We start from the raw sequence: 25,399 nt of genomic DNA on the forward strand, positions 1-25,399 counted from the left end.
CCTGGGATTTGGAGCTCTGCTGGACCCTGGACCGGGACAGGGTTTGGTGGTGAGGGGGAGGCTGGGGAGCTGGTGCTTGGTGTCCCTGTGGCCATCCCTCCCTGTGCTCCTAGGACAAGGACCCGGAGAAGTGGCTCAATTTTGAAAGCAACAGGAGGCTTTATGTGCCTATATATATATATATATATATATAAATATATCGAGATATATACATGTGCCCGGGGGTATGTTGCTGGGGGGGATGGTGGGGGGGGCAGGTTTAAGTACAAAAATCTATAGAGGGAAATACCAAACCAGCTGAGAAGGGCCTGGAGCTCAGCCCCCCCCCCCCCACCCCCAATCCCTCGTTAAACCCCCTGGGAGCATTGGAGCTGGTGGCTGCGAACTGTTGGAAACCCACAGAGGAGAGTAGGGGGGCCAGATGCTCCTGGAAGGGGTTCCCAGGACACCCCAGGGTGGGAGGCTGACCCTTCTCTGTGGTGCTCTGCAGTTGTGGAGGGTCCCAGGGCCAGCATGGGGAGCCAGGTGCTGTGGGGGGGGGTCACATCCTTTTCTTTGTGCACCCTGTGGTGGGGGGAACTGTGTGAGCCTGTCACTATGGACATGGGCACTTTGGAGCAGGGGGCTTTGTGCTGCAAAGTTCCCTGACCCCCAGTTAAAAGGGGGTCTTGGGGAAGGGAGGAGCTGCTGTCCCCCTCCTCATGTGCCACTGTTCCCATCGGGCCCTGCTGCCCCTGGCAAGCTTCATGACATAGGTAAGAAACTGAGGTAGGGGCTTGCAGCAAGCACGTGTGTCGGTGTGCTGGGGGTTTGGGGTGCCAGGGGTGGCCCTTTCCCATGTTTGCGGGGCAGCCTGAGCCCCCATCCCATCTTGCTTGGCAGGGCTGGGGGTGCCGTCACCCTTTCCTACCCATTTCATTGGGAGACGTGGGTCCTGGTGCAGCCCTGCCCAGCAGCACAAGGGGAGCAGCTTTGGGGGGTCCCATGAAAGAGGGGGGGGGGGTCACCATCATGCTTGCAGCAGGGGGTCCAGTGGCAACCTTGGCTGGGGTGCTGAGCAATGTGTTCCCTTGGCCCCAAGTCATAGAAACATAGAATTGTAGGGGTTGGAAGGGACCTCGAGAGATCATCGGGTCCAACCCCCCTGCCAAAGCAGCTCCCTAGGACATATCACTCAGACAGGCGTCCAGGCGGGTCTGGAATGTCTCCAGAGAAGGAGACTCCACCACCTCCCTGGGCAGCCTGTCCCAGTGCTCAAAGTCCTGCCATCCAGCCAGGGTCCTGTGGGGCCAGAGCCCCAAAGCGGGTGCCAGTGGGTGTCCTGGTCTCCCCATCCCTCCCCACACAGCCCCGTGGAGCGGGGCAAGGGCTCAGTTGGAGAGGAAATCAATGGTGGCTCGGACTGTCTTGGAGGTGCTGATGTCCATGGCGGTGACCTTGATCTCCGTGTCCCCGAACTGCATGCTGGCGCGGATCTCGCGGCGGCCGCGGGCCGGGCCGCCGGCGTCGCCCAGCGCCTCCAGCTCCAGGCTGATGGTGCCGCACTTGCGGACGCCGGGGTCGGTGATGTAGACCACGTCATCGGTGGCGCAGCAGTAGATGTTGATGATGGTCTTGCGCTGGCCCGGCCGGGCCGGGCAGTAGCTGCGCTGAACCACCTCCCCCAGCGCCACGGACTGGTCCACGGAGACGAACTTCTCGAAGATGTCGGTGCACCAGTTCTTGCCCTCCTTCACCAGCAGCTTCTCCCGCGGGTGCTTCCCCTCCACGAACTTGTTGAGCACCCCAACGCCGTAGGTCAGCGGGGAGCGACGGACCCGGACGATGGTAGGGTCGAGGCCGAAGAGCACGGCCCCTTTGAGGATGGTCAAGCCCACGTCTTGGGGGATGATGACGCGGCAGGTGAGGCCGAAGGCCGCCTGGACGGCGTGCTGCAGCATGGCTGACTCCGCAAAGCCCCCCACCAGGAAGAGGAATTTGATGCCTTGGACCTCTGGTTTCTTTAGGAGATCGTCTGGGGAGGGATGGGAAGGGTGGTGTTGGGCAGGGCTAGGGCTGCCAGCCAGGTCCCCAGGAGAGGGGACCCCCTTGCAGAGGGGGGGGGGGCAGGGGTTCTGCAGTCACCCCAGGACCCACCGATGTGTTTGATGATGTGGCTGATGGTGGGCTGGAAGAGCTCGCCCATGGCCTCTGAGGACATGCGCAGCATCCCCTGGGATGACCACTTCACGAAGTTGACGCTGGGGAGGCAGAGACAGTGTGGGGCTGCCCCTCACCAGAGGGGTGTCCCCACTCCCCATGCTCCCCCCAGTGCTCCCTCAGCCCTGCAGACCCAGAGGCAGAGCATTGCCCTGCCCTTGCCCTCCCCCCCACCATATCCCTGGGGGTCCCCAGGCCCTGTTACCCCCCACACACGAGGGTCTCACTTGCTCTTCTTGAGGGCTGTCTCCACGTTCTGGCCCCGGTGCTTGCGGTAGAAGTCGATGAAGGAGAAGGGCAGGGAGATGTTGAGGGGGCTGGCACGGGAGGGGGCTGCTGCCCGCTTGCGGGCCTCGAAGGCGATGGTCAGGTCCACCCAGGCAGCTGGGCGCTTGGCCTTGAAGGTGGCGATGAAATCCTCCCCAAAGATGTGGCACAGCAGCTTCTCGAAGGCCAGGTCCACCCCCACAGCCCCATAGGGACCCCCTGGGAAACAGAGGGGTCAGGCAGTGTCCTGGTGGCACACACAGCCCCACGTCCCCCCAGGCTCCCTGCCTCCCAGCATCACTTAGTGAAGTCTGGGGAACTTTCTGTGCAAGACTGTATTGTGTTACCCTGTTGTGTCACCCCCAAGCCCCACTGCAGCACTTCTGTGGGGGAATCAGGGTGGGGGGGAATCTCCCTCCCCTGGGCTGGCCTAGGGGATGGAGACAGGTCCTACACTGGCAGGGAGGGCATGGAAATGTGCCTCTGGAGCAGGGGAAGAGCTGGCAATGGGGCTGTTGGGAGGGGGGTCCCTGAGTGATGCTCGGGGAGCTTGGTGCCCCCTTCCATGCCCAGTTCTGTGGGGAAGCCTGGGCTGTCATCCCCAAACCCCCATTTCTCCCAGGGCACACAGCCACTGCAGGACAAAATCTCAGTCCCAGCATGGGCTGTACCCCCCTCCCAGAGCAGGGGAGAAGCCATGGGCACAGGCCAGGACACATCACAGCCCTCAGCCACCCTGTGCCCCCCTGCGTGCCCAGGTGGGGCTGGGGGCTGTGATCCACAGCACGTGGGGACACCACGGGTTTCATGAGCCCAGCCCAGCACCCCCATCCCACCTGACCCCAGACCACACCAGCACCCTTGTCCCTCCATCATCCTGAGCCCAACACCCCGTCCCTTGGTCACCCCCAGCACCACTGACCCACCCGAACCAGGACCCCTAGGACCCCTGCCCCACTTTGTCGCCCCCTAACCCGGCAGCCCTGTCCCCCCATCACCCCCCAGCCCAGCACCCCTGCCCCACGGTCACCCCCAGCCCACCCCCGTGCCCCCCGCCCCGCTCCCTGCTGACACCAGGGGGTGCCAGCGGCCCAGGCACCACCCCACAGGGGAGGCGGAGGGACCCAGTGCCCAGGAGGGGGTCCCTGCGGGGTTGGGGGGGGGGGACACAGGCAGGATGGGGCCGGGGCCCACCCGAGGCTTTGTACAGCTCCTTCAGCGTCCCCTGCGGCTTCTCGATCTGGTGCACGGTGAGGTCCACGGTGCCGCCGCCGCAGTCCGCCACGATGTACCGGTCACCTGCGGGCGGGGACAGGGGACGAGTCGGGGTCCCGCCCCCCCACCCCCCACCCACCCCATACCCGCTGCTGGGCCCCCCCAGCCCCTCCCCGGGGCTGCCCCTGGGACCCCCACCCCGTGGGCTCGGAGCAGCCACCGGGACGCGGCCCCTGGGCTGCTTTTTCTCCAGGGAACCCCCCTCCCACCCTCCCAGTAATTCAATTTTAACCAGAATACGGGGGGGGGGGGGGGTTCCACCCGCCCCCCCAGCCAAAAGCAGCGGGAGAAAGAAGGGGACAGCGCAGCGCCCGACCGCAGCGGGGCAGGGGGCAAACAGACCCTGGGGAGGGGGTGTCAAGAGCAGGTGGGAGCCCCGAACCCTGTGTCACCCCCCTCCCCGGCTCTACCGTGGAAGGGATACCCAGTGCCCGCACCCCCTTTGCCCAGGGTGACCCCGGGGCCAGGCAGCACCGGTGGGGACACCCCCTACCCTCTTATTCCCCCCCCCCCCCGCCCAGTGAACCCTCCCCGAAGGGACTGGGGTCTGCTGCGGGGGTCCCACCACCCCTCCTACCTGCCTGCATTTCCGACCAGAGCTCGCCCACCCCCGACTCCACCAGGAAGGTGCGGCTGTGGCGGGACCGCCGGAGCTGCTCCCGGGCTGCGGGACAGGGCGAGGGGCCGGCGTCAGCCCGGGGGGTGCAGGGGCCGGGGGTACCCCTGGCATCCCCCCCCACAGGTGGCTGGGTAACTCGGAGGGGGGGGGGGCTGCTGGGGCTGCACTGGGAGCACTGGTTGCCCACTCCCCTCCAGCCAGGACACACCAGCTCTGCCAGGAACCCCTCAGCACCCCACTAGACCCCCTCAGCACCCCACTAGACCCCCTCAGCACCCCACGGGACCCCTCAGCTCCCTCCTTGCCACACCCAGCCCGCAGTGCCCTGGGCTCAGGGGTGACCCTGGGCGATGCTGCCTCTCCTGCTCTCTCCCACCTGGGTGGGGTTTCCTCTGCTCCCCCAGCCCCAGGGTGGGGGGTGGGGTCTGAAGTAGCCCGGAAGGGCAGGGAGCTCAGTGGCACAGTCCCAGCTGGGCATTCCGGCTCTGCTCTGGTCAAGCCCCCATCTGTAGCTGGAGCAGAGGGGACCCCTGGGCTCCTGAGCATGGGGGGAGCATCGCCATAGGCAGCTCAGCCAAGGGTCTCGGCCAGCCCCAGAGCAGCAGGTGGATCCCCTCCCTGTTCCTGGGGTTGTGGTTACAGCATCAACCAGGAAGGTCCATGGGGGACTGGGGACATAGAAGTCTCGCTGGTATTGAGGGGCTGGGCTGGGAGCAGGTGAGGAGCTGGGGTGGCCAAGGCCAGGAGGAATTGGGGGGGGGCAAGGAGAGGGAAGAGGAGAGGTGGCCATGACCATGGAGGACATATGGCTCAGTGGGAAAGCAGCCACTGCCTGCTCTAGCCTTATGGACTTGGGGGAGGAATGGGGGAAGCCAGGCACCTCAAAAGGAGAGCAGCCATGGCCACCCATTTGCTTCCTGCCTCAGTTTCCCCATCACTGGACACTGCTGTGGGCTGAGGGTCCCTGTCACAGTGGAACCAGCCCTGTCCTGTCCTCACATGCTGTGCTTCCTCAACAGGCATCCACCGAGGTGTCGTCCCCCCCATGCCCAAACCCAAACTGCTTTTGCCAGGATTGGTCTCATCTTCTCCCCCAGAGGAGGGAAGGGGATGGGAAAGCAGCCAGGAGGGGAGCATGAGGGGTCTCTGGGGGAGAAACACCCATGCAGGAGAGCCCTAGGGGGGGGGTGCCCGTGCCCCCCTCCATTCGCAGGGTCCAGCGGGCTGCCAGCAGAGCCAGCCCAGGAGGCAGCAGCAACTCCTATCCCAGCCCCCCAAAGTGCAGGGATCACTGGCCAGCACCCACCCAGCAGGTCCCAGTGCCCCCCATGGGTGCTCACCCTGCCGAAAGCTGGAGTCCACAGCGCGGTCGGCCGCCAGCCCGTTGGCCGGGGGTTTGCAGCTCAGGTCGATCAGCTGGTGCAGACGAAGTTTCCTGCAGTAGATGGAGGCAGCTTCGGGCTCCAGAGCGATCAGCAGCTGCTCGGGGTTCTCTGGGGACACCAGCCCAGCCTGAGGGGAGGAGGGGGTGCAGGGGTCAGGGCAGAGGAGGTGGGGGTGCACCGAGGCGTCCCTGCTCCAGCAGCACTTTCCCATCACCGGGTGGCTTTGTGCATCGCTTTTGGGTGCTCCAGGGTGCATAGTGATGCTGTGCTTCACACCCCTGCTGAGGGGCTGGGTCAGCTCCTGCCCACCCCAGGGACACAGTGGCGGTACCCAGCACCCAAAGGACACCCCCTGACCCCAGTCATCCCCATTCCCAGTCATACCCAAGAGCTAGACTCTAGATTTTGTTATGCTACCAAGACACACCGGAGTCCTACCTAGCATTATGGGGCAGCACATGCAGGGAGAAGAGTGGGACACAGAGAGCTACCTCCAAAGAACACAGCCTCCTGTGAGGGTCACCCCTTCCCTCCCTCCCTCCCTCCCCGGGGGTCCCCATGCCTTGTAGGCTGCCTCCCTCATGAACTGCTTGGCCGGCTGCTTCCAGATGGCGGGCACGGTGATCACCCAGCGGATGGCATCTCTCTCGGGCAGCGACGGGCACTGGTCCTTCAGCTCCTGCCAGGCAAGAAGCAGCAGGTGACCCCCCACCATGACCCTCCTCAGGGGTCTCAGTGAAGGAGAGGAAGACGACACATGGCTGGGGCTCTGCCTAGGGAGGGAGAGGGGGGCTGTGCGTTCAGCTCGGGGGCCAGCGTGCCCTACCTGCACGGCGTGCTGCTTGAAGAAGCGCAGCGCGTGGGCGAACACCTCCAGCGCTTGCATCTTCTTCCCGTTCACAGCTTCCAGTTCTGTTTTCATGGTGAGGTCCTGCCAGGAAGAGTCACACCAGCAAACAGGTCATGCAGGGCACTGGGATGTGGCCAGCATCCCATCCCATCCCTCCCCATCTCTCCCCATCCCTCCCCATCTCTCCCCATCTCTCCCCATCCCACCCCCATGCCACCCCATGCCATGCCACCCCATGCCATGCCATGCCATGCCATCCCATCTCTCCCCATCTCTCCCCATCCCATCCCATCCCATCCCATCCCATCCCATCCCATCCCATCCCATCCCATCCCATCCCATCCCATCCCATCCCATCCCATCCCATCCCCACCAGGCAGGGTGCTCATCCCCCAGCACCAAATGGACCGGCCAGCGTATGGGTGCTCATGACACTGCTCTACACCCACACCCACCCACCCTGAAGCAGCTGGGGTTGGGGGGAGGAACCAGAAACCCACCCCCTGCAAAGGGCCAAAGCAGAGCATGTAAGGCAAACTGGGGGGGGGTGTCAGGTTGGGGTGTCAGTGATCAGGCTTTGCCTGTAGCTCCCCTCCAGCCCCCCCAGACTTTCCCTGCTCCCCTCGGTGAGCCCCTCTCTTTCCAGGGCAGGATGAATCCCTGGGGCCAGCTCAGCTCACACCCATCCTGACCGGGGTCCCCGTGGGTTGCCTGGGGGGGTTCAGGGCACGAGCTGTGCCTTACACTGGTGCTGTGAATCTTCATCTTAAACTTCTCAAAGTAGAGCCAGTCACGGGCTTCCTCGGGGTCCAGGTCGTGGTAGTAGTCCCTGGCCGTGTAGCCGAAGCTGTGGAAGACGCCCTCGGGCGTCAGCAGGAGGCTGGTGGGGGTCTTCTGGTTGGCCACCCCCGGGTCCCCTCCTTCCCATTTCCTGTGAACAGGAGCCAGCAGCAGCCTGTCAGCCCCAGGCTGGGAGAACAACGGGTCCTGCCCTGCTTCCTTTATCTATACAGGCACAACCTCAACCACCTTAAGAGGGACAGAGACGGGACACACGTCCCTGGGATGGCTTTTCACTCCCGGTGTGGGGCTCCTCTGTACCCCAGCAGGTCGTTACCACAGGGTGCTCTCACCCCCTCCTCTCGCTCCACAGGCTTCTTCCACCCACCCCTGTCCGGCAGCATCCCCCACCAGTGATAGGGTGGGTGCTCATCGCCCAGCCCAGCTCCATCCCTGCCTCCTCTTGAGCCGATTTCCAAACACCCCCTCACCCCCCAAGCCTTTGAAGAGCTCCAGGGGTGGCTCTGAGGGCTCTGGCTGCTGCTCACCTCATCATGTGGATGGCCTCGGGGTCGCTGGAGAAGCTGAAGGCGTAGCCGCTGGACGTGGTGCCGAAGTCGATGGCCACCACCACGGCGAAGGAGGAGGTCTGCTGGGAGCGAGCCTCGCTCCTCTGAAACGCAAGGGCAGCTGCTAGGGACGGGCTCTGGTGAGCGTGGGAACTGGGATGGCTGCTTCAGGAAAAGGGGTAACACCCCCCACCTCCCCCCACCCCCCCCACCCCAGTCCAGCAAAGGGGTTATTTTTTTCTGGATGGGAGCTGAGCGATTCCTAGGAGAGGGACTGTCTGTGCCAGGTCCCAAAGCCAGGCTCTGTGTGACAAGGGGAAAGATGCCTGCAGCCTCTGCCCACGGGAGCTGCCTGAGCCGTTTTGGGGGTCCCTGTTTCTTCCTGGGTTTGGGAGAGGGGAGGATCTTGGTGCTGAGCCCTCTGCACTTGAACTGTGGCAAATTTTGGCTGGGATCCCCCAAAATCTTCCCTGCTCCTATCGCCTCATCCCAGATGTCCCCACAGGCCACCCAAGATGCTTTTCCGGTCATGCTTTTGGGACCCCCACCCTCACCTCCCACCCGGCACCCATGACATCGGACAGACCTGGAATGGCCCGAATGAGCTGCCATGACCCCTGTGCCACAGCCCTATCCAGACCATGAGGGGAGGGCAGGGGTATGACCACCCATCAGGGCAGGGAGACAAAACCCAGCACCCCCAGGGGACCCCCCACCGCCTTACCGGGGACTGGGAGGGCGTCAGTGGGGCGATGCTGCAGCTGTCATGGGGTGTCCCAGGGGAGCCAGGGGGGGACGGCGTTGGGCACTGCTCACCGTTGGCACCTGGGGACACAGCAGGGTGAGGCTGGGGTGGGAACAGCCCCCAGCTCCCCTAAAGACCCTTCTCCAAGGTAAGGCCATCATGTGAATGTCCCAGTAGAGATGGAGGGACCAGAGCTGCCTCAGTGGGGAGGGTAACGCAGGGTGGTTCTGGCTTTGGGGGGGCTTCCCACATGTTTCTTCCTGCAGAGGATGCTGGAGGCTGCTGAAATGTTGCTTCCCAGTGGAAGTGGTGGGAAAACCCAGGGAAGAGATGCTGGGGAGCCATGGAGGCAGCGCAAGTGTCCACAGCACAGTGCCTCAGAGCACCGGCTCCTCGGCCAGCGGCTGGACACCCCGGCTTGGTGGGGACCCAGAAACTCCCGTGTGAGCCCCTGGTAGCTCTGAGACATTGAGGTTTGGGTGTGTGTGTGTGTGTGTGTGTGTGTGCCTGGGGAGGCTGACACTGCCTGTTGCTGCTGTGAGCCCTGGACGTGCATGGGGACAGCCGCTGTGGTACTGTGCAGCTCCTTGCTCTGCAGCTCCTCTTCCTCCTGGAGATGCCAGCTGGCTCTGTGTCTCCTTGGGTGACCCCCACAGCAGAAACCTCGCCCTGGGGATCCCCGGTAAGGCAGGAGCCCTGGTGTGACCCCTGGCCCCCAGCCCAGCCAGCACCAGGACATAGCAATCCCCGGCGCCGTCCTGCACGCCCGTGGTGCGGGGCTGCCTGTGCTTCTCTTGCCACATGGCTCCAATTAGCAGCAGGGATTAATCACCCGCCCACGAGAGCACAAGCTGATGGACGGGCCCCAGCTGTTGGTAGGGGGCGGCTGGGAAGGGGCTGCTGATGGAGCAGGGTCACCTTTCCCAGCCCTGGCTGGGAGTGGAAATGGGGTCCGAGCAGTGACCTAGGGAGCCTGCAGCACCGACTGCCCCATGGACTTTGGGTTTGTCACCCTGGCCAGGCAGCTCCGTGCCAGGACCGAGTCCCAGCTGGGCTCTGGAGAGCTTTGGGCATGGAGGAGGCTCCTCAGGGAAGCCTAAAACTCCAGCTCTCCTCTGCCTGAGGGTGCTGGCAGCTGGTGTCCACGTCCAGGTGAGTCCCTGTCAGCTCCCACTGTGACCAGTTTGCACCAGAACCCCCACAGGGAATCCCCCTAAATCCCTCTGGCAGCTCAGGACCCCCAGAGCCTGCAGCGGGGGGGCTCCCGATGGCAGCAGCCAAGAGGCTTGGCTACATGGGTACCCTCCTGTCCTGGCACTGGGGGTCCTGGGTGCTCCCTTCAATTTTGTCTCCTTGGCCATGTGAGAGCCGAGCCACCAGCACACACCAGGCTCGATGCTGTGGCACCTGAACTGGTGCTGTGCCACGTGTCCCCCAGGAGCTGTGCTGGCCGGCTCGGCCGCTCTCTGCCATGACACGGCTCTGGTCCCTTCATGCTGGCTCCATAAGTGCCTTTTGCTGTACCCCCTGTCTGTGCCATGAATATTTGATCCCTGACAAACAGGGACATCTCTCCGGGCATCTCAGCGTGCCAGCGGAGCCCCTCGGGGGGTGGGGGGGGGCAGTGTCTCATGGTCATGGGAAGGGGGGAGCATCACCCAGGCTGGGCAGCGAGCCGGCAGCTCAGCCAGGTTTAGAGCTCTGGAGACCCAGCCCAGGTCTGTCCATATGGAGCATCTTTGCTGTGGGTCCACAGCCAGAGCCAGCACCCTCTAGCACATGGACATGGGGCTCCCGGTGATCTCGGGGTGGGGGGGGGGCTGTGGGCCAGGCTGGGGGTCCCGTGGGGGGCTTAATTCTTGCAATGGCCTGTGCTCAGGCTGCTCCCTGCTTGTGTTTGCAGGCTCAGGTTTCCTGGCTGCCGCAGCTGGTTCTGGTTACCGGGCGCAGGAGCAGCGTGGGGGGCTCCTCTGCCTGCCGCCCAGCACGGGAGGGTGGCTGCGGAGGGGATGGGGGCTGCGGGGTGGGGGGCACCAGCCAGACCAGGGGGAAGGCGAAGGGGATGGGGCCCATAGTGTCACAGAGAACTTGTCCCTGGGGAAATTTGGGGGCAGAAATAGGGACACCCCCCACCCCTCCACCTCCCCCAGCAGGGACCCTTACCCGTCCGGACGCTCTGCATCCCGGGCTCCAGGAGCATCGCCATGGTGGCCTCACCTGCCTGCCTGCAAGACAAGGAGGGGGCCATGGGACCAGTGTGCCCCAAGGTGCTGGTGGGCCCCCCCAGCAGCGGGGGTGCACAGCGTGCCACTGGGCTGGGGGTGTCCTTGGCATCCCCTCTCCCCCTCCCCGAGCACGACAGGGTGAGTCCAGTCTCCAGCCCCAGCAGGGACAGGGCTGGCTGTGAGCCCAGGGACCCCCCAGGAGCTGGGGCTGAAGGTGGAACCTCCCCCCCCAAAGCCCAGGGTTGCAATAGGGTGCGATAGTAGGGTGACACAGAGGTGGGTGACACAGATGTGCACAGAATGCTGTCCTGCCAGCATGGGCTGCATGCTTCCCCCCCACTTTTTAAGACTTTAATAACTTTAAAATTATTTTCTTGGGGTTTTTTGTGGGGCTGCCCATGGCATGGTGGCTGTGCTGGCAGGGGCAGGAAGAGTCAAAGGCATCTCTGCCTGTCCTGGGTGCTGTGACCCAGTGTGGATCAGCTCCAGAACTGCTTCCCCAGCTGAGAAAGTGGCTCTGCCTGACATAAGAGCATCCCACAGCCTGTCCTGCACCAGCCGCTTCCATCCTGCTGAGCCTGGGACAAGGCTTACCTCATCAGGGAGAGGGGTTTGCTCCAAGCCAAACCCACTCCCACACTGCTGACCTCCCCCCCAGCTGGGTCCTTGCTCTCGGCAGCCTCCCCAGAAGAAGCTCTGTGCTAAAAATGGCAGGCAGGGGTGAGTCTTTCCCTGGAGCTGGGGTGGGATAGGGGTCTGCTCCGGACAGCCCGGTGGAGGAGCTGAGACGATGCGATGCAGGATGTGGGGAACAGGGTGCTGACAGATCCAGGGAAAGCATGGGGGGGTTCTGGCAGGCTGGGGGCTTCTCCACCACAACTGGGCTTTCCAAGAGCTTGAGTGTCCTGGAAGATGTGCTAGAGGGGTGTGGGGGGTCAGCCGCCCCAGCAGAAGCTCTACCCAGGGCTTAGCTTTTATCTGCAGCGTCCGTTTGTCCTGTCTGCAGGTCGGACGCTCCCTCCGTGCAGCCGGGGGGAGAAGCCTTGGCTCTGCCATGGTGTCCTCTCCCCCTGCCCCTGAGGGGTTTCACCCAACCATGCCTCTCCTGGTGCAGCACAACCCTTGGGGTACCCAACAAGGCCCAAAGCCAGCACCCCCACAGTCCCAGATGGTGGGGACAGGCGGATCCCCCCCTCACACGCGCGTGTGAGCAGAGCACATGGCGGTGAGCGCAGTCGTGCAAGGTCCTTGTGTCCTCCAGCCCCATCCCCACGCACACCCTGGGCAGTGACCTGCACGTGACACTGCCCATACGTGACACTGCCCATACGTGACACTGCCCATACGTGACACTGCCCGTACGTGTCACTGCCCATATGTGACACTGCCCATACGTGTCACTGCCCATACGTGACACTGCCCGTACGTGACACTGCCCATACGTGTCACTGCCCATATGTGACACTGCCCATACGTGTCACTGCCCATATGTGACACTGCCCATACGTGTCACTGCCCATACGTGACACTGCCCATACGTGACACTGCCCATAACATGACACTGCCCATACGTGACACTGCCTGCACCCCTGTCCCCTCCCAGGGACACAGGCTGAAGCCCCCAGCTCCGGGGAGGGGAGGGCCCTGTGGTGGTGCTGGGGAGGGGGTCCTGGCGCTGGCCCTGGCAGTCGGTGTGGCAGCCGCTGTTTTGAGGACTTTCCACCATTTCCGCCTGTGCTGGGGCTCACGGAAACAGAGAAAGGAAATGAGTTTGGGATGGGGTGGGCAGGGACCGGGACCTCGGCTGGTTCTGCTGGGCACGGCGTCCCCCAAACAGGGGCTGGGGTTAGGGGGGGGGGTTGGGGCAGCTGCGGGGCTGGTCTCCAGATGTGCAGAGAGTGGGAAGAGGCGTTGGGCCCCACATACACATCTGTGGGGTTGGGGACGCCTCCCCTAGCGCCTCTGGGTGACACTGTGGGGTTCCTGTGGCTGGTTGTGGGACCCCCCCACACCCCTTCCTACTGCCATCGCTCTGCCGTAGATGGGAGCCAGTGGGATGTCCCCAGCACGGTGTCACCAACGCGGGCTCGGCACCACTATCGCCGTGTTCACAGGGTCACGGCAGCATCCCCCCAAAGACGGGGTGTGCAGGGCCCACAGAAGCTGGGGGGGAGGGGCTCAGTATGGCAGCCCCACTCCCACCCGTGCCTGCAGCCCAGGACCCAAGAGACCCCAGGAGCCTGGCACCCCCCCAACCCCAGCACTGCTCTGCTTGGTCCCGGCCAGCCTGGCTGGTGGCACCCCCAGCTGACCTGAGACCCAGGCGACGGCGGGTCCCTCCTCTCCCCACACCCCCCAGGCCCCCGCCCCTCCCGAAGCCCCACGGCCGCTTACCTCTGCGGCGGCGGGGTGGGGGGGGCACGGGTTGGGGACCCCGTGGTCCAGCCACCACCTCCTTGCTCCGGTCGTGCCAGATGGGTGCTGGTTCCCACCGCCTCCGGCGATGCCCCCCTCTGCCCGCAGCCGCCAGCGATGGCCAGCGCCTCCGGCCCCCGCCGCGCAGCCCCCAGCTCTCGGGCTTCCTCTGGCTTCCCCCAGCGCCTTCCTCCCACTCCCACTCCCGGCCGGCGCCCAGCCCAGCCAGCGCCTCAAATTGCAATTCCAGCTGCAGATGTGGGAGCGGGAGGAGGAGGAGGAGGCAGGGCTAGCACCGACAGCAATGAAACCTAAACGCGCCACAAGCCTCCCCGTGCCGGGGCACCGCAGGCTGCTGAAGGGGGACGGACGCCCCCACCGAGGGGGACGAGGGTCCCAGAATAGGGGGCAGCACCTTGTCCCCACGGGTGGTTTTCTCCCAGTTTCTGTCTCTCTCTTTACCCTGGCTGACCCATCGGAGTAGCCCCATGGCTCTCCCCAGACATCTCCACCTGCTGAGTGCTCGCTGTCCATCTGTCCAGGCATCCAGCCACCTCCTGACTTTAGAGTCCCATTTCTTCTAGCCCCACAGCACAAAAAGCTGTGCTGCTCCCCAGACAGGGTCCTGGCTCAGGCTGTGCCAGGGAAACGATGCTGACACGTCCTGAGAGTGTGAGGTGGGCGATGGCTGTGTCCTGCAGCTCCCAAAGGTCCCCGTGCCATGAGGAAACTGTCTGTAGAGCTCTCAAAAGCACAGGGAGATCAGTGGGGGCATTGGGATTATCGGGGGGCATTGGGATCACTGGAATCATTGGGGTCATTGGGGTTATTGGGACCCCTGGGGATCATTGGGACCACTGGAATAGTTGGAATAGTTGGGATCATTTGGCTCATGGAGATCATTGGGATCACTGGGATCGTTGAGATCCCTGGGATCATTGGGATGATGGGCTGTGATCAAGGGGCTGACACTGGTGGGAGATGCAGGGGCAGGAGCTGATAATCGCCCAGTGCACGTGCTGCTACAGGGACATCGAAGCACAGAAGAGCCAGGAGGGCAGCCCAGACACCGTGGTGATGAGCCCACAGCGTGAGTGCAGCCTGAGGGCCACGTTCCACACATCCCTCTATCATCCCCTTCTTCACAGGTGTGGAAGAGGGCTGGTGTGCTGGCTGTGCATCCCCCCCACACCTACTGACACACACGTGCATCTGTCCATCCACTGTCCGACTCGCTGTACCCACGCATCCCGCTGCCTCCTCATGCTGTAGCACGCCTCGCTGGTCCCAGTTTGGGAGCTAGGAGGAGCCTAGAAGGTGGCTGGGTGTGTGCTGGGCTGGGGGGGATGTTGAGCTGGCAGCCCCTTTGGGCAGGTCAGGCAGGAGCTGGGCGAAGGGTGAACGTAGGGCCAGTCGCCATGGGCTCTGTGTGCATGTGTGGCCATGTAATGCACACACACACACACACACACGTGTGCACATTCACCATGTGTGTGTCACACCCTACTCTGCCTTGGCAGGAATAAAATGCTCTGCAGGGCATGGGGGCAGTGGGTACCCAGCCATACTGGGGCTGTACTGTGGCTGGTGGGGGTTAAGGTGACAGGCTCGGTGGCCAGAGCAGGGAGGTCTCTGTCCCCCCCCAGGGCTCTGCCCTGCATCGTGTCCCCGGAGCTGGGGAAGCTTCTGGAGGGGGGGGAGGAGGGGAAGAGAGGGGTGGAGGGGGCTACGCCTGTGTTTTCTTCCCTGGCGCCTCATCAAGAGATGAGGTAGCGCTTTCCGGGAATTGAGGCAAGGCCCGTGGAAATGCCGTGGAGGGACAGGAAGCCCGGGAGGAGAGCGGGGAACCGGCCCTGGGAGCGAGCACCAGACCCTGGCTCTGCCTGGGCTGGGGGGGACAAACCCAGTGCCAGGCCAGGCTGGCATGTCCCTCACACTGGCACTCTGTGATGATCCTGGGGGCAGCACCGGTGTCCCCTCCTTGGGAATCGTGGCAGCCACAGGCCAGAGGCCAGGAGTACAGACTGGCAGCCCTCCCCTCCTGCCCAGTTGACTCAGTTTGCTCCTCCAAAGGCAGGCAGCATCTCCCAGGGGGAGCAAAGCCGGGACCAGCAGGTTGGGGAGGGCAATCTCCATCATTGTCGCCATCATCATCATCGTCATCGCTCATCACCAGGCATCTCAGCAGAGCAGGATGGAGAGACACATGGTGAGGCTGGTACCAACAGGGCAAAAGAAGGTGCAAGGCCACCCTGTCTCCAACACCCAGGGCATCCCCCAGGGAAGGGGGTGCCACTGCTCCTGGTTCCCCCTCTCCCCATGCCGGCACACGGGGAGCAGGGAGGGAGCACACCCAGCCTGGGAAGAACCAGCTCGCTTCCTTCTCATGGGAAGGGCTGTGGCCAAGGACACGGCAGCTGGCATGGCCAGCGCTTTGCTGGACACCATGAGGATGATGGCAGTGAGGGTTACCAGCCATTTTCCCTGCTGTTGGCTGTCCCACCTGTTTCCTCAGAGACCTGCAGCCCCCTGGGGTTGTTTCACGTCCCTCCGACCAGCGTGTGTGTGTCCCCTGTCCCCATGTCCCCGTGTCACTGCACCCTGTCCCCTGCTGCGGTGGCAGAGCGCTGCTCAGGGCAGGAGGGGGTGTGTTTTGCATTAAGCTGCCCCTGCTCCAGCTTCCCACGGGAACCAGGGCGAGACGGAAAGCACTGGGGCGCGGGGCCATCTGTGGTTGTTTTGGACATGGTTTGGGATGGGCTGGCCGTGACTGGCAAACAGCCTGTGCCTCAGTTTCCCCATACTCCTCACGCCAGGGCTGTCAGAGAGGGCTTGCGCTGCGTAGGGGGTGCTGCAGACACCCTGGATCTCACCATCTGAGGCTCACAAAGCTGCTTTGCCACCCCCTAAACTCCTCTCCCTGCCCATCAGGGTCCACAGGGGCTGCTGGGCAGGGCTTGGGGTTCAGGCAGGGACCTCCCTCCCTGTGGGGACCCGTCTGGCACAGGGCTGGCGCTGTGCTCTTGCACACAGAACCGCACACCCAACTTCCCCAGGAAGCACACAGCACCTTCGTGGTGCTCACCAGACCTTTCATCTCCCCCCGGGGCCGGCGTTGTACCTCCCCGTCCCGTGACCACACCAACTTCCTTCCCGGCCTCTCCCCTTCCCCTGCCCAGCCCTGACCGCCAGCACAGCCCAGGTCAAATGCCCGGTGGGGTCCCACCTGCTGACCCAGCCAGACCCCCCAGGTCCTCATCCCAGCACCCAGATCCTTGTCCCAGCACCAAGATCCTCATCCCAGCACTCTTCCTTCTTCCCAAGACCTGGGTAGGTCTTCATCCCAGCACCCAGAACCTCCTCCCAGCACCCAGAACCTCCTCCCAGCACCCTGGTCCCTGCTTTACACCCGCACGCCGCCTGTCCCCGGCGCTGAGCCACAGGCCCAGTCTGGAAACCATTAGCCAGCCAGGATGGCTCGTTAGCCGCTGGCGAGGAGAGGACGTGAGCGCTGCTCGGGGCGCCGAGGCACGCAGAGAGGAGCCGGCGCGGTGCTCCCCCCGCCCCGCTCCCCACAGCTCCCACCAGTCAGCGAATATTTCCTGAACTGGGTCAGCTGGAGTTCTCCGGGAAAGGAAAATAAACCCGGCGAGAGGGCCCGGGACGGGGGGCACGGGGCTGGGGGAGGACAAGCACTGCACTTCCGCCCCGGGATCTGGCCTGGCAGGGGGGGTCAGGGCTGCCGGGGCCCCTCCCAGCGCCCAGCTGTGCCCCCACCTCTGCCTCCCTTCCCTCTGGTGATGGTCCCCGTCCAGGTCACCCTAACACACCGGTGAGGCTGTCGTGGGGTGGGTATATGGGGATGCCTGACCCCCATCCAACACCCCTTTTCCTCCATGGGCACCAGTGGCCTCAGGCACGTGGGGATGATGAGTGGCAGCTGGGCAAGGGGGCTGCAGTTTCCCTGGGAGTTTTACCAACCCTGGGGGTTAAAGCCAGACAATTCCTGACACAGTCATGTACAAGGGGGGGAATGTTTCTCCTTCCCTGTCTCTGGGACCCCACACAACCCCACCATGGCATCAGCCCGCCACGGTATCACCCCACCCCACCACCACCCCACCACCACCCACAGTGATCCCTCCACTCCCTGGGAGGGGAAATAGAAGTTTTGAAACCAAACTGGATCTTTCTACCTTCCCACATCCTGGGAGACCACCCCACCCCCCCACCCCCTCCACCCCAGCCCCAGCTCAGCGCAGACCTGGCAGCGTGGTGGGAAAGGGGGTGGGGGGGTGGGGGTTGTCCTCCACCTCTCCAGCTCCCCAGCCTGATGTTTCAGGTCCTGATAACCGTGAGCGGAGCAAAAACAGGCTGAGCAAAATGCAAACTGATGTAGCAAAGCGGCTGCGGAGGGGAACAAGGGAGCTGAGCGGCGGCGGGGGGGGGATCTTTAGCCTGAGCCCCGTAATCTCGGCCGCCGCCGGTAAGGCGATGCAGGCGAGAGCCGTGTCGGGGACATCGTCTTGACAGCGGCCGTCCCCGAGGGCTTTTAAACACATCCTTGGCTTCACGCTCGGCGTCCTGCCCCGTGTGCAGCACAAGAGATGGCTGGGGAGCGGGGCCGTCTTGTACCTCCCCCTCCCCACACACACACCAACCCAGCACGGCAGTGCTGGTTTGGCTTCGAGTGCTGGGGCTGAAGGGGACTTTGGGAGGGGAGAGGTCTCTGTCTCCCAGGTAGTGACAGCCCTGGGGTGTCCCCAGGCCGCCCTGGGGATGGGCAGTGTTGGGGTGAGGGCACCCTTCACGGGAAACCACGTTGTGGGAGGATGCCTTAAACATTTCCCGCGAAGCCGCTCTTTCCTAACCCCCCACTCCAAGCACTCGGGTTTGCAAGCTGAGGTTTTGCTGCCAGCAGTTTTGGCAGGAACTGCTTTTTCCCCAGCCAGAAAACCCCAAATCAGAGTGTTTCCATCCAAAGCTGCTGCTGTTGCTCTGCACAAAACCTCTGGCGACCGGAAAGCCGTTCCGCGCCCCGTTCCCCTCTCTCGGCAGCACCGTGCCACCTCCAGGATCTCCTGGTGCTCTCAGTGCTCATCCCACAGAGCCTGAGCAGCTCCTGAGTGGGTGTCTGAGTGGGCACTGAGGGGATGGAGGGGGAGATGTTGCCACAGTCACAAGGGAGACGCAGGTCCTGGTGGGGGCCCCCCAGCTTTGCACTGTCCCTGAGGATGCTCGAGCACCCCTGTGCTCTCACCTTGTGGTGCTCAAGCCTCTGCTGTGGTTTGGGGGTGCTCAAGTGGGTTTGGAAGAGGAAGGTGAGATGAGATGAGCACCCCTCAGGTCCCATCCACTCCCCCAAGCTTGGTCCTGCCTGTGGTGACCCCATGAGGCCACAGCTGACCCCAGACCTCAGGCTATAAAGCTCTCGAGCCCTATTGTCACACAGCATGGGACCTGGGGGGGGGCTTAGCTGCTCCTTGCATGCTGCTGTGCAATCGGGCTGGGGGCACCCACAGCATCCCCTCATGTGATGCCTAGACTAGGATGTCCCCATAGCATCCCTGTGGCACAGCGCTGCTGATCTGGTCTCTGCCCACGAGTCTCATGCCCCCAGAGCCACCCTGCATCAGGATGGGGTTCTCACGGCTTCAGACCTGGGGACTCATTTGCTGCCTTGGTGGGGAGACCACAGAGGTGCTGTATTTGGGAAGAACAACCCCTGAGGTTTAGGCTGAACTGTGCTTTGGGGCCCGTATTGGCAGGACAGGGAGGGAGCCATGCCCCAGGTAACCACAGTCCCCAGGGCGTCCCTCACCCGGCCTCGGGGCTGCGGTGACTGGCCCATCACGCTGTGGCAGGGACAAGCAGCCACTTTGGTCTCAGCTCTCAGCCAGCGGGGCCGTGTCATATCACATTGCATTGTACCTTTACTGCTCACGGTGTCACAGGAATAATTTAAGTCCCTTTTGTCACCAGGGAGGGCCGAAGCCCTGCCTGGCGCAGGAGCTAATGGAGCGGCTGGGATCAGTGACTGGAAACGCTTTCACCGCCCCAGCCCGGCGTCTCCTAAAGATGAAAGTCAGGTTTGTGCATTGGAAATGGGTTTCTCACTTGAAAGCTCGCTTTGCTTCTACATATGCGCGTGTCAGAACCTCCCGGAGATGTTGAATCCATCCCAAAACATTCCCTTCCACTCAGCCTCAGACTTCTGCTCCCACGGGAGCGGAACCAGCAGCCCTGTCTGGGGCTGCCCGGAGATGGGGCTTTGGATTTATGAGGGGCTGAGCGGGTGATGCTGTGCCACAGGCATGAGGAAAGGTCTGAACGTGCTGTGCCACCCCGTGCTCAGCTCTGCAGTGTCCCCTCACCATGGTAGGTCTTTCCTGCCCTTTCCCTGTTGCCCCTCTGGTTGCTGCTCCCCCCAGCCATGAGTTCCAGCCCCCACCTCTGCTGGAGCCTCATGGATTCTAATTCCCACCTCTGCACCCCTCCCACAGATGCCATGCTATGCCCTGCCATCCCCATGCCTTGCCATTCCCATGCCATGCAATCCCTATGCCCTGCCACCCCCACACCATCACATCCCCATGCCATGCCCTGCCATCCCTACGCCATGCCCTGTCATCCCCATGCCCTGCCATGCCTATGCCATGCCCTGTCATCCCCATGCCCTGCCATCCCCATGCCCTGCCATCCCTTTGCCATGACATCCCCATGCCATGCCCTGCCATCCCTACACCATACTCTGCTATCCCCATGCCCTGCCATTCCTATGCCATGCCCTGTCATCCCTATGCCCTGCCATCCCCATGCCCTGTCATCCCCATGCCCTGCCATTCCTATGCCATGCTATCCCCATGCCCTGCAATCCCTATGCCATGACATCCCCACACCATGCCCTGCCATCCCTACGCCATGCTCTGCCATCCCCGTGCCCTACCATTCCCACGCTCTGCCATCCCCATGCCCTGCCATCCCCAAACCATGCGCTGCCATCCCCATGCCCTGCCATCCCCATGCCATGCAATTCCCATGCCCTGCCATCCCCAAACCATGCCCTGCCATCCCCATGCCCTGCCATTCCCATGCCCTGCCATCCCCATGCCCTGCCATCCCCATGCCATGCTATCCCCATGCCTTCCCCATCCCATGCCAACCCCATGCCGTGCCACCTCAGATACGGGGGTGGGTCCGAGGCAGCCCCTGTGACAGGCTCCCACGCCACAGCCCCCCTTACAGACTCAGACATCCCTCCCTGCAGCCCCCCCTTCTCCCCTCCCTCAACAGAGCCCGGCCAGCGGCCAGAGCCCAGGGGGAGCCGGGGGGCCCCGTTCCTCCCCGCTGCCAAGGAAAACATTTCCCCAGCTCTGCAACAAGCTGGGCCGGGTCTGTCGGGCTGGGTGACCCCACTGGCGTCTGGGGAGGGTGCGTGGTGGGCTGCCGGCTCTCCCTGCAAAACCTGACCCAGCTCTGTGGGGCAGGAGGGGGAGAGTTAAATCACTAACTGCCCCCCACCCGCTCCCCAGCACATTCCAGAGAGGGGCTCCATGCTCAGGGGGAGTCCATGAGCAGAGTGGGGGGGTCTGTATGTGCCTGGCTCTGCAGCGCTGTGGCTTGGGGGTGTCTGTGCTCGGTGAGGTGGGGGTGCTGAGGGAGGTGAGGGGTGTGCAGGAGGTCCCTGACATCTGACTCCAAGCACGGGGACAGAGCCCCAAGGGGTGTCCCACCGCCCCCAGAGCAGCCCCTAGGACCCTCCAAGCCAGCACAGCGCTGCTCCACACCCCACCCCACCACCCCCACTGCTTCCTGGTCTCCCCTCCCAAAGAATAATACTCTCTGTTGACTCAGGTGCCAGCACCGAGCGCGGTGACGCCAGGGCTCAGCTGCTGTTGCAGCTCCCACCAGAGCAGGTCTTCATTTTGTTTGTCCTTTCGCCCCAGGAAGGTCAGGGTGAGGCTTTGGGGTGTTGGGGGTGCAGGGACATTGGGTCCCATCCTCCCCAGCAGCCTCCTCTCCCCACTGTTCCCCCCACCCACCCCATGCCAGAAAGGCAAACCTTGCAGGGGGAAGCAGGGCTTTGCCTCTGTTCCCATGCTTATTTTGGGGTGCTAGTGGGGACTGTGGTGAGCGAGGGTCGGGGGGGTCCCGGGATGGGTGCTTGGCACATCCCTGCTAGCCAGGACAGCATGGTGGACTTATGCTAGCTCATCCATCCATGTTCCCCTCTCTCTTCCTCCTGACAGCCCACACCTCAAATTCCTGGGATGCCCCTGCCGCCCCTTATCTTGGCGTGGCTGCTGGCCCACATTCCTCCTGGGGAAGGAGCAAGATGCCTCCCACACCTCCCCCTTGGACACGACCCACCCCTCCCACCATCTGCAACCTGGCCCTCATCCCTCTTCCACCCTGGAAAACACAGCAGGGTATGCAGAGCCACCCAGACATCATGGGGTGGGAGGGGGAGGGTAACCCCCACAGGAGAAGGTGGGCAGAGCTTTGCCCCCCAGGAGGATGCCCCTGGGGTGCAGGGCATGGCTCCTTCAGACACACTCCCCTGATTTTCTCCATCTGTCCAAGGTTCTCCTTTGCAGATGCCACCACCCTGTAGGATCACGCCTGGGGACCTGGAAAGAGGAACCAGACAGGGCTCTGTGCTGGGTGCTGCCTGCTGCCCACACCGAGCCTGGGGGGACAGGCAGCCCCTGTGTGCCCGGTGTCCTGTGAGCTGCAGGGGCATCGAGCCCACCCATCTGGGTGGGGGACACGCAGAGCACGTGCTGTGAGCCAGAATGGGGGGGGGATGCTGAGTGGGAGCAGGACCAGCACCTCGCTTCAGATGTGTCTGTCAGGGTCCTGAGCTGCTGCAGGGCTTGTGGAGCTGGAGCCAAGCTGGGGCTCACCCAGCCTGGCTGGTCCAGAGCTGGGTGTGGGTTTTGGCAGGTCCTTCGAGAGGGACTCACGGTGGGAAGCCTGGGCTGGGTCTGTCCACCATGCTCAGGAGAGCTGCCCAGTCCCAGCCGGGCTCCATCCTTCCCAAGACCCGGTGCGGGGACAACCGGCTGCTCTAGCCTGGACCTTGTACCAACTCCATCACACGCTGCTCACCATGGGGATGCATTCACACCAGAGCAAAGGGTGGTGTGTGTGTGTGTGTCCCCTTCACCCCCCTGCTCCCAGCACCCAACCCTGGCACGGGGACAGCAGCACCCAAAGCCCTGCTGAGCAGAGAGGGTCTCTGCTGCGGCTGCAGCGGAGCAAAGGGATGGGAAGGGAAGCAGCAAGCAGGAAGCTGGAGCAGAAAGAGGGCAGGACCTGGGTTGAGCTGCCTTGGGCTGTCCTTCCTCAGGGCCAGATGTCCCACTCTGGCCCTTTGTGGGTGCCCTGGCACCAGCTGGTTGCAGCCCAGATGCCATCTGGCTGCGTTTGCCTATGTCAGGGTTTCTTTACTCAGCGTTGCGTCAGGAAAAGGCAGCTCAGCTCCCTGCCCAGCCCAGCCAGGAGCTGGGGGTGTGGGCTTGGCATGGCGTCCCCACACCCGCAGCCCAGCTTCCTCCCAGTGTGGGTTGGGACTGGTTTCCCATCGTTTCCCTTCAGCGCTGCTGGGTGGCAGGCAGCACGGATGGAGGGGCTCAAGGGGGGCTGTGGGCAGCTGCTGTGCCATGGCTGCTGGCTCCACACCGGACCTGGCAGAGTCAAGCCTGCCACAGGCACAGAAAGAGCCAGTTTCCCACACTCCCTCTCCACTTACACAAGTGGTGACCCCCAGCCACCAAATCTGGGTGCCAACAGGCTCATGCCATGGTGCCGGGGTCCTTTACTTTTGACACAGGCACCAGCAGCAGAAGCTGGACCTGGATCTTGCCCCCAAAGTGAAAAAGACCAGCCCAGCCCCTGCTCTGGCCTCGTGCTGCAGCACCAGGTTCAGCATGGCTGTGCTGGTTTGCTCCTGGTCGTGCAGGTGCCTCCAGAGCCTCTGCCCAAAACATCCAAGCACACGGTACCCTGGGTTCTGCACAGACCACCCCGGGCTCGTCCAGCAGCCTCTCTGCATTGCCCCATCTTGCCATAGCCACGAGCTCAGGACCTGCTTTGGGAGGGCTGGTGAGGCCCTCCCCACGCCTTGCACACGCTGCAGTCAAAGCCCAGGAGTTCACAAGGAAAATAAAATCTGACTGGTCACCCAGGGTGGACTGGGGGGGCCGATGGACATGCTTGGCTGCAGCTGCATCCCCATCCCTGCACCACCAGCGTGGAACGTGGGCTCTCCCTGCCCCGGGATCAGCATACCCAGAGTCCCCAACCCCAGAGGGTCTGTGGGTGGGTGGGTGCCCCCAGGGCCGGGGTATCACCCAGGATGCCCCAAGGGGCTCTTGGGGTGCTGGGAGAGTGATGCCAACCAGCCTGTAGTGCTGTGAAGGAAACACAGACCCTTGTAGCACCCATCAGAGGGATGCCACAAAACCCTCCTGTGGAGACCACTGTGACCCCTGCCCCAAGGCAGCCCCGGATCAGCAGACAGCGAGAAAGGGCTGACAGAGGCAACCACTTCCCAAAAGTAGCCAGAGGGACAAAACCCTCAACAGGGAAGTGATGTGGTTTTGGGCTACTCACCACCCACGCTGGATAAATAGCTCTCCCTGAGCAGCGAGGGGGCCAGGCATCGTCCAGGGACATTGCGGCTCAGGACCCTGCCTTGACACGGGTGCTCCCAGGTAATGCCACTGCTGCCTGGGGCTGGCAAAGGCACTGGGATGGGGATGCTGGGGACAGTGACCACTGGTCCTGGGGGTCACTCTGCTGTGCTGGGACCAGGTGTTGGGTGTGATGCTCTGCGGGGCTGTCAGGGTGGCATGGGCTCCTCACAGACACCTCGCCTTGGAGGTGAGAGCGGCTGGTCCTGAGCACATCTCTGCAGGGCTGAGCCAGATCTGGTGGCCGCTGAGACTGGGGTCCAGGCTGGGGGCTGGGTTTGGAGCTGTGGATGCACCCGACCTGCACCCCTCGTCCCTGGGTGATAGAGCTCGGGCAAAGAGAGGGGCTGGTGATGGTGGGGGACAATACCTGACCACCCTGTGCTCCCCATCCGTGAGGACGTGCTGGTGGTGGAGGACACCCAGCATTTCCCCTCATGCTCTGTCCCTCTTGCTGTATTTTTATGCCAAAAGGTGATTATTTTTTTAATGAGAGTCCTCCCCGGGGGGGGTTTGCTGGCAGCTCTGGCTGAGCAGGACTGTGGGTGCAGTGGAGACCTGGTGATCGCTCCGAACAGCCTCCCCCCACCACCCCCCACCATTTTCCAACCCCATGCCCAGTTGGTATTAGGAATAACCCAGAATGTCCCTGACTCCCACAGCACAGAGGCTTTTCCTGACATGTCTGTCGAGGAAAAGTTGATGAGCACATTGGTTTTGTGGAGCTGAGGAGCAGCAGGACCCCCAACCCCGTGGGAGGCTGGGGTCTCTGTAGGGTCCCGTTGAGGCCACGCGGCCCCGAAACCGAAACCGGGCGAAGCCTGGCAGAAGAAACGAAACTCAGTGTCAGCAGGAGTGGGGGGCTGGGGTGCGGACCCCAGCGCTGAGCCGGCGCTTCCTTCCTCCTTCACCCTGAGCCCAGCTGCCCCTGCTGGTCCCACGGCTATTTCTGGCCCTGGCACAGTCCCTGGCTTCCTGCTGGCAGCTCAGGATGGGGACACAGTTGGGTTCTGGGACCCCCTGCCATGTGTGCAGTCCCCCTTTGGGGCTTCAGGTCGACCTGGGACAATCCTGGGCAAAGCTGAAACCTCTCCAGGGTGCTTTCTTTGGGGTGAAAATACCTCCCCAAATCAAAGGACAGCTAGGCAATCCCGAACAGACTGAGGAGGGGAGCGGGGGGAAGGTGTTTCTTAGCAGAGGAGCTGGGGGAGCAAGGAGCTGCCTGGGTCAGCTGGAAGCGTTGCTGAGCCGCCTGTTTGTGGCCTGAGCTGGAATCAGTCTGTGAACTGATTTCTCTGATAATGGAAGCAAAAAATAATCAGGGAAAACCCAGGGCCGTGCTGAGGCTCCACACCTCTGGAGCCCGGCTGAGC

At 63.2% G+C, this 25,399-nt stretch overlaps 1 protein-coding gene across 1 annotated transcript; it reads right to left on the minus strand.

The window, feature by feature from the left end:
* Positions 1 to 258: 258 nt before the first annotated feature.
* HSPA12B (heat shock protein family A (Hsp70) member 12B) lies at positions 259 to 13,469 on the minus strand. Its single transcript, XM_084263051.1, has 13 exons — positions 13,309 to 13,469; positions 10,853 to 10,914; positions 8,669 to 8,769; positions 7,924 to 8,048; positions 7,340 to 7,526; positions 6,572 to 6,676; positions 6,308 to 6,424; positions 5,701 to 5,872; positions 4,319 to 4,405; positions 3,661 to 3,765; positions 2,427 to 2,685; positions 2,137 to 2,240; positions 259 to 2,014 (listed from the first exon to the last, which is right to left on the minus strand). Exons 2-13 carry the CDS (start codon positions 10,893 to 10,895, stop codon positions 1,371 to 1,373), a joined length of 2,049 nt encoding a protein of 682 aa, XP_084119177.1. The 5' UTR covers positions 10,896 to 10,914; positions 13,309 to 13,469; the 3' UTR covers positions 259 to 1,370.
* Between the last annotated feature and the right edge of the window lie 11,930 nt (positions 13,470 to 25,399).

Source organism: Gallinula chloropus (assembly GCF_964237585.1).
Source record: "Gallinula chloropus genome assembly, chromosome: 4".
NCBI classification, from domain to species: Eukaryota; Metazoa; Chordata; class Aves; order Gruiformes; family Rallidae; genus Gallinula; species Gallinula chloropus.

Excerpts from the sequence above, each read along its gene's own strand:
- HSPA12B (XM_084263051.1), bottom strand. The coding sequence starts at position 10,895 with ATGGCGATGCTCCTGGAGCCCGGGATGCAGAGCGTCCGGACGG. Across the intron at positions 8,049-8,668 it reads TGACGCCCTCCCAGTCCCCG|AGGAGCGAGGCTCGCTCCCA; the intron begins GTAAGGCGGTGG and ends CTTGCGTTTCAG. Across the intron at positions 2,015-2,136 it reads CCACATCATCAAACACATCG|ACGATCTCCTAAAGAAACCA; the intron begins GTGGGTCCTGGG and ends ATCCCTCCCCAG.